This window comes from Hipposideros armiger, unplaced genomic scaffold (genome assembly GCF_001890085.2).
Source record: "Hipposideros armiger isolate ML-2016 unplaced genomic scaffold, ASM189008v1 scaffold_799, whole genome shotgun sequence".
In the NCBI taxonomy this organism is placed as follows: domain Eukaryota; kingdom Metazoa; phylum Chordata; class Mammalia; order Chiroptera; family Hipposideridae; genus Hipposideros; species Hipposideros armiger.
This window is the reverse complement of record NW_017732149.1, coordinates 266,417-274,606: the sequence shown is the minus strand read 5'-3', so window position 1 is coordinate 274,606 and position 8,190 is coordinate 266,417. Positions and strand designations below refer to the sequence as shown.

General features: G+C 55.6%; 1 protein-coding gene across 1 annotated transcript in view; it reads left to right on the top strand.

The window, feature by feature from the left end:
• Positions 1-8,190, top strand: part of SETD1A (SET domain containing 1A, histone lysine methyltransferase) — a 23,187-nt gene that overhangs the window by 8,660 nt on the left and 6,337 nt on the right. Inside the window, 6 exon segments of the mRNA XM_019628583.1 lie at positions 1-664; positions 1,152-1,328; positions 1,423-1,510; positions 2,389-2,546; positions 2,670-2,757; positions 4,483-4,815. The exon segment at positions 1-664 is cut by the window's left edge and continues 51 nt beyond it. Coding sequence (XP_019484128.1) covers positions 1-664; positions 1,152-1,328; positions 1,423-1,510; positions 2,389-2,546; positions 2,670-2,757; positions 4,483-4,815 — 1,508 coding nt within the window.

Genomic DNA, 8,190 nt, shown 5'->3' with positions numbered 1-8,190 from the left:
CCCTCCCTACCTGGCTTCCCTTCCCCTTGGTTACCCTCCTCACCAGCCTGCCTACCTCCTCCCACCCCGACCTGAGGGGCCACCGCCCCCTGAGTACCCCCCACCTCCGCCGCCGCCCCCCCACATCTATGATTTTGTGAACTCCCTGGAGCTCATGGATCGACTCGGGGCACAGTGGGGAGGAATGCCCATGTCCTTCCAGATGCAGACCCAGATGCTGACGCGGCTCCACCAGCTGCGGCAGGGCAAGGGACTGGCAGCAGCCTCGGCTGGTCCCCCTGCGGGGGCCTTTGGGGAGGCCTTCCTCCCATTCCCACCGCCCCAGGAGGCAGCCTACGGCTTACCCTACGCCCTATACACACAAGGGCAGGAAGGCCGTGGGACCTACTCCCGGGAGGCCTACCACCTGCCTTTGCCCATGGCCGCCGAGCCCCTGCCCTTGTCCTCAGTCTCAGGAGAGGAAGCCAGGCTGCCTCCCAGGGAGGAAGCTGAAATGGCAGAGAGCAAGGCCCTGCCATCGGCAGGCACTGTGGGCCGCGTGCTGGCCACCCTGGTCCAGGAGATGAAGAGCATCATGCAGCGAGACCTCAACCGCAAGATGGTGGAGAACGTGGCCTTTGGAGCCTTTGACCAGTGGTGGGAGAGCAAGGAGGAGAAGGCCAAGGTGAGGGCCAGGGCCTGCTTTGGGGGAGCTGGGGCTCCTCTGGCTTCTCTCAATGACATGGTTCAGAATAGAGAAGCAGGACAGTGAGGGCAAGTGGACAGAGGCGGGGCACTTGGGTGGACACTTGTCGGGCAGGGCCGCTGGGGGCGCACAAAACAGGAGAAGAGCCCGAGAGTCTGCACAACTTTGTCTTGACTCCGCTGCCTGCCTGCGGTGGATGAGGCCCTTCAGTATTTGTCTCTGGGCTTTAATCTGCAGCGTCTCCATTTGAAGAGTGGGGAGAATAGTAGCCGCTTCCTTGGGGTGATGGACTCTAAGCGCGCAGACTTGTGAGGAAGTGCCTTTCTGGGGGCTGGTATAGGAGAGGTATGGCGGGGGCGGGCACCAGGCGGATGAGCGAGCAGGCGCTTTCTGTGCTCCGGGCCTGGGAGTAGTTCTCGGCAGGAGGCAGCGCTGGGGATCAGGCTCAGTCCTCTCCTGCCCACAGCCATTCCAGAATGCAGCCAAACAGCAAGCCAAGGAGGAAGATAAAGAGAAGACAAAGCTGAAGGAGCCGGGCCTGCTGTCCCTCGTAGACTGGGCGAAGAGTGGGGGTACCACGGGCATGGAGGCCTTCACCTTTGGGTCAGGCCTGCGAGGGGCCCTGCGGCTGCCATCCTTCAAGGTGCCCAGAGCTGTGGCCTCGCCCGGTGGGGAGTGCTGGCTGGGAACCAGGAGTGTCTGACTCTAAGTGGGCTCGGTCTTTTCTCATTCTCCAGGTAAAGCGAAAAGAGCCTTCAGAAATTTCAGAGGCCAGTGAGGAGAAGAGGCCCCGACCTTCCACTCCAGCTGAGGAAGATGAAGATGGTGAGTGGGAGGGTCAGGTGGAAGGAGAAGGGGAAAGGCTGCTTAGATCCCAAGAGGAAAGCAGGAGGAAGGGGTGAAGAGGTGAGGGGGTCTTACAGGCAAGGATGCAGTGGAGATTGGGGGACAGGGTTGTAAGAAGCAGCCCTGAGAGGGATGAGAAGCTTCAGGTGGGATAGCCCTGGGTTTTGTTTGTTATTTTTATTTTTTTTTAAGCTGAGCCATCCTGCCACCTGTTGGCAGCTCAGGGGCTGCTCAGCTTGGGCCGCGCATCGAACTGCTGTTGCTCAGAGCTCAAACTCTTGAGCGAGCTCTTAACCAACTGAGCCACTCGGCTGGCCCAGCAGCCCTGGGTTTTATTTCCGGTTCTTAACTCGGGTATGCTGAGTCAAGTTTTCTGTTTCAGTTTCTTCCTGTAAAATAGAAATACTAATTTCAGCATCTAAAATGACAGGCCATATCCCGAGTTTACTATGTAATGCTTAAGCTCTCCTATAATCTTCCTACCTGTGTGTCTCAGTCTGAGCCATTGATTGACAGTGTGTGTGGCTGAAAAACTCCCTTATCAGGCCCAGTCTGCCTGCCTAGGACCCCTGGGCCTTAGTAGTATTTTCGTGGGCCAGGCTTAGTAAGTCTGCTGCCTCTTCCCCAACCCAGAAAGCGATGGGAGATTAAACGAGTGTGGTGCGTTCAAAACCATATAAAACGTTAGTTAGCTCTGAGGTTCTTGTGTTTCTCTGCTGAGCTTCAGCTTCTTGGCTATAAAACGTCTGTGGGTTGGTCGGGAAGGTCCGAGTATGCGAAGCCCGTTCCACAGCGTCAGGAAGCGGTACTGTCGCTGCTCATGTAAATGGCCCTAACTGCCACTCCCCGGGACCTAGACCCTGAGCGGGAGAAGGAGGCTGGAGAGCCGGGAAGGCCGGGGACCAAGCCCCCGAAGCGAGATGAAGAGCGAAGCAAGGCCCAGGGCAAACAGCGCAAGTCGTTTGCCCTGGACAGTGAAGGGGAGGAGGCCTCGCAGGAGTCCTCCTCGGAGAAGGTAAGAGCCTGCCCCGTGCCTGCAGGGCCGACCTGCTTCCTGGGCCCTGGGGCCCAGGCAGCTCTGCCCTCCAGAGGACCAGCGTCCCCTTCCTGTGAGTCCCTGTGTGTCCCTTTCCTTAAGGATGAGGAGGAGGATGAGGAGGATGAGGAAGACGAAGAGCATGAGGAAGCCATGGATACTGGGAAGAAGGCAACAGAGGCATCGGATGGTAAGCACAGCCAGAGGTGGCAGAGCTCCGGCCTGGGGAGCAGGGGCTCCACCACCCAGGCAGGTGTTTCCTGACCCACAGAACCTTCCCGCTGGGTTTTTGGCCACCTGTGTCCTCTCCAAAGCAATTTCATAGTCCTGTCCTTAGGAAGCCTGGGCCCATTGTAAACAACAGCCCAGGACTCAGAACGCTCCCCCCTCTTCACTCTGCTGTCAGAACACAGCTTCCCCTCAGGCAGCTGGGCAGAGCCTGTTACTTCCCTGAGCCCTCAGTACAAGGGGCATGTCTCCTTCTGCCCCTGATGCCACCAGACTGTGCTTTTCCATGTCGAAGCTCTGCTCTTTCTTTAGGGCTCAGCCACCGAGCTGTGCCTCCCTCTCCCCTCTCTGCGGCTGCCGTCCACAGACATGATTTCTGTTCCTCAGCTGAACACTTGTCTGTCCCTCCACGTTCATGGATGCTTGGGTACATGGTGTAGTTTTTCTTTTCACGCATTTGCTCAGAACTATGTCTTGAGGCCCTACTGTGTGCCGGGCACTGCTCTAGGTGTTGGGAACACATCAGTGACCGAGACAGGTGTGGTTTCTGCTTTTGTGGAACTTGTGGCCAGTTAGTGGGAAGGAGGAGACTGGCAAACAAGGGAACAAATGATAGCATTTGGGGCACAGATAAGTGCTTTGAAGAAGATAAAATAGGTTCATGAGGTAGAGAGTGATGGTGGGGGGCTGGGGAAAGACCGACTATTTCATAGCCAATGGAGGAATGCTTCTGAGGTGCCGCGTCCGCAGAGGCCAGAACAGTGAGAATGGTGATCCGAGACCTGCCTCAGTAAAGCAGAGGGTTGTGTGTTGGAGGGGGGGGTGCAGACCCGGCACATCCACGGGTTCACCACCTCGTGCCAGTCCTGCCACCCCCACGTCCCCTGAATTGTCACCTCCTCCTCTGTCCCTGCTGTCCCACCTTTCTCTCTCAGGCTGCAGGAGTGTTGATGGGTTCCCTGTCTGTTTCCACCTTCCTCTACATCCCAGCCCATCTTCCAGCCCTTTGATGAGGTTACCACTTCAACCCCGTGTCTTCCTCCGTGACGTGTTTCCCTGGCTCCCATGTCCCACAAGGCGATTCCTCAGCCTGATGCTTCAGGCCGTTTGGGATCTGTTCCTGCATTACCTGTTCGGCTCCATCTTGTCATTTTCCAGGCTCCTCCCTGACTACCACTGCCTTCTACTCTAATTTACCCATTTATGTTTCTCAAAGGCTGCAGAACTCTTAATTTCTTTGAGCCCTTCCAATGTGTCATCATCTAGAGGCATAGCTCAAGCTTGTTCTATCTTGAAGCGCTTTTTCAGTCTGTCACCCAGGCAAGGTCTGTCAAACCCTCTTTGGGAAAAGGTCTGACTGTCAGCAGGCTGCTCGCGAGTCTCCAGTGCCCAATCTTCTCTTGACCTTTGACATCCCCTCTTAGACCCCAGGTCTGTTCTCATCGTCCTCGCCTTCAGCATCCCTGTCACAGGAACTCCTCCCCTGAGCTGACCCTGCAGGCAGAATCCAGGCTTCCCTGTGCCATGCCCCCTGCCCTTCCAACTGAGGTGTAATCCCCCTGAACAGATGGTCCCCCCGTTCCCTGCGGGCGGGACTTGGCCCACCTGGCAGGGTCAGCAAGCAACCCGCCGCGGGCCTCAGGGAGGGTCTTCCCACCTCGCCTGACTGCCCCTTCTGGCTTTGCAGGCGAGGATGAGGAAAGCGGCTCGTCCTCCAAATGTTCTCTGTATGCCGACTCAGATGGGGAAGACGACAGCACCTCGGACTCTGAGAGTGGCAGCTCATCCAGCTCCTCATCTTCCTCCTCTGCGACCTCGGCATCCTCAGCGTCATCTGAATCCTCTTCCGAAGAAGAGGAAGAGGAAGAGCTGCCAGCAGCCATCCCCTCAGCATCCCTGCCCCCCAGAGACGTCCCTGCCCCCCAGCCAGCCCCGGTGGAGGAGCCCAGGCCAGAGCTGGCTGCGGGGTCCCCCGTCACACTGCTCCCCGAGCAGGAGAAGTCTCCAGCAAGGCCTGCAGGTAGGTGGTGTGGAGCTTGCTTTGTGTGTGTGTGGCGCACGAGCATGTCCATGACAGCGGTGGGGTCGGCGTTCATCAGCCTTGTGGCCTTTGCTGGACAACATACAAAGCTGGGTAGAAGTTACTGTCATGTCACTCGTCCCTGGAGGGTGTTTACGGCCCGACGCTCTCCAGCTGTGCGGCCATAAGTGGCTTCAGAGCCAGACCAGGCGCTCAGCTACTGAAGTAAAGCAGAGTGGTCCCTTCCCAAGTAAGTTGAGGAGAAAATTCCCCGCTTAACCAGTTCTTCCTCTGCTTCTTCTTAAGCCCGTTCCTTAATGTGTAGCATGTACTTACATGTGACTAAATGGACAGATAGGCAGAAAACGACTACCTAAAGCATTAACTCAGAACTTAGTTCTATCTCAGCCTTTGTGGATTTGCACGTTCACTTGTTACTGGGAAGTCCCAGCACACATGCATAATTGATCCTGTTGCGTGAACTGTTAGTTCAGGCAACTGCTGTTTGTTCTCTGAGTACGTAGCGTAGGAGAGAGGCTGCGATGGTGTACACACAGCAGGCGCCCATCTGGCCCTCGTGCAGCTTACAGTCTGTAGGGAGAGACAGTTGCGTAATGAATCCTAAGAATCTGATTACCAACTATGATAAGCACTGTGAAAGAACAGGACACTCGGAGAAGCAGGGCATGTCAGCGATGTGTTGGGACGTCACACCTATGGGGACACTTTCCTGCTGAAGCATCACAGGCTGCGAAATCCTGGAAGTCCCGGCAGGAGGGCCTGATTACCGTGTATACCAAGGCCCGAAGGCACAGGAGTGCGGCGTATGGGAAGACATGAAAGAAAGCTGACCTGGAGGGTTGAAAGGAGGGATGGGGGTGACTGAAACGAGCCGTGAACAAGGGCTGTGCAGAATGAGAGGCTGCGAGGAGCTTGTTCGTCACCTTGAGGGCAGTGGAACGACAGGCTCACATTTGTGTTTTGAAAAGATGGAGTGCAGAGAGAACTTGGAAAGGGGCCAGAGTTGCTGCAAGACGATTGAGGTCATTGCCGTGAGGCAGGTAGTGGCGGTGCCGTGGAGTAGGGTGTTCTGGAGGGATGAGGAACTGTGTCTAGCACCTGCTGGAAGATGCCCGTGGTCATCAGTGCTCTCTGAAACATCACCGAGACTCTGTGGTCTGAGAGGCAGGGACCATGTGACAAGACTACATAGCGTGTTCTTTGGCTGGGCTGAGACCCCTCCTGGCCTCTCCCAAGCCTGATGGTAGAAGAGCTGGTGGGGTCATGGGTCAGAGGTCATCGGTCTGGTACCCTCATTCTCATTAGGTTGGAAAGAAAGTGTCGGACATGGTCGGATTTGCAGTTCAGAAAGATTCTGGTGAGAGGCCAAGGAATTTGGAAGACGTGAGGAAAGTGGTCGGGCAGGCAACCTGTGAGAGGGTTTGAGGGGGTGCAGGCGAGTGAGGGGTGTAGACTAAAGTGGGGTGGTTACGAGGTACAGGGAGTAAGTGGGGTGAGGATCTGAGAGAAATTTAGGAGACAGAACCACTTGGTTAAACTCACCAGGAAAGGAAATTCGGAGAACCAGAGCTAGGAAGAAAGCCGATGTGTTTAGCTGGGCTGGTTTGTCACGCCTCTAGGACCTCCAGGTAGAACTCGACCTGTTGAGTAACAGGTAGTTGGAACAATAGATGTGAAGCTCTGGGAATGAGGCAGACACTTGAGAGTAGCGACAGTATGGGTGTGAGGACGCTTGTACACCCTGGAAGGATGTATGAAACGAGAGAAAGGCCCAGAGCCTTACAGCCTTGTAAGAGGCAGGTGGGCAGAGGGAGCCAGAGGGGGCTAACGAGTGTGATCAATGAGGTGGGAGGGAAAGCAGGGGGCTCAGAGTCTCAGGAGGGAGTGGTTTGTATCAGTCGGCCACAGGAGAGGGCATGCGATAGGAAGCGTGTCTGTGGGATTTGCTGGTTAGATCACTGGTGACCTTATCAGTTTCAGTAGAGTGGGTCAGACTGAAGTTGAGTTACAGGGTGTGAAGGGACGAGGACAGGCCCCGGCCTACCTTCTGGAAGAGTGTTCTGTTGTGAAAGAACAGACGGAGTGCGGGTGTAACTAATGACACTCATTCACAGTTGTTGAGGACCTGAGTGCCAGGCTCCAGGCCTAGTCACACTGTGCTTTCACTTTCTCATTCAATCCTCACCACATCCTTCTTACTCCCATTTTACAGGTGAGGCCTTCAAGGTTTAGGGAGACAATCAAAGTTACCCAGCTGGGATTGGAGACAGCACGGAAAGAATGCAGAGCTGGTGGGGGCGGGTAGGGGGTAGCTTCTCAAAGTAGGTGAGACTTGAGCATGTTCATGAGCAGGTAGAGGAACCAGGAGAGAGACATACCTGCTGCGTTAGCACATCTGGGGATGTAGACAATGTGGAGGCTCGTGCCTGAAGGCCTCTTTTTCAGTCTGCAGTAGGAAAGGAGGACATTTTCTGAGCCTTAGGGTGAAGTAGGAGCCTTGGGAAGTGAGGAGAGTGGGGAGTGAGGATTACAGCTGACTAGGTTTGCCCTGCTGGGGGTGGGTGGTGGGGGTAAAGGAGGAGAGAAGGCAGGGGTTGGGGGGTCTTCGGGGTGGAGGTAGTAGAAGGCTGTGGAAAGTGCTGTGAAAGGACAAAGTGACAGCCCCTGTAGTCTGGGCACAAGAAAGAAAGAAAGTTAATTTGGGAGGAGGGTGATGGGCTTGAGGGAGGTAAGAGGATGGGAAATTGCAAAGGTGCCCTGGGGTGAGCTGAAAGGACCTGGGGAACTGTGGTCAGAGGGTCAGGGTCCAAGGTGGAGCTGTTCTCAGGGTGACAAGGTCGGGTGGGTGACGTGAAGAGTAACAGGATGAAAGAGGTCGATGGACATGTGAAATTGGGTGAACAGGTGGGACACCAGAGTCCCTGAGGTAGATGGCAGAGGTGGGCAAGGAGAAGACAGTTAAGGCAGGCCCCTTGGCTTTTAGAGAATCATAGGGAAATCCAAGTTACCAAGGATGCGACTAGATAGAGGACTGTGTGGCCTGAAGGCAGGAGCCTGGGGGAGGAGGTTTGTTGGTGGAACCCAGAGACAGGACCTGGCAACTTTAGGACTTGGCTTTTCTTGTCTACTGATCTGATTCATTCTGTGCTCCTGCGAATGGGCTTCCTCTGCTTCTCTGTTCCATAAGAGGTGTTCGCCCCCACAGGCAACTTTCGGGGTCCCTGTCAGAAGCCACTGTTTCTACTGCAGGACCTGCCCTGCTCTCTGCCTAGACCTTTTTTTTTTTTAATTGGGGAATTGGGGAGGGGAACAGTATTGGGGAATCAGGGGAAGGAGAACAGACAAGTTGCTGTC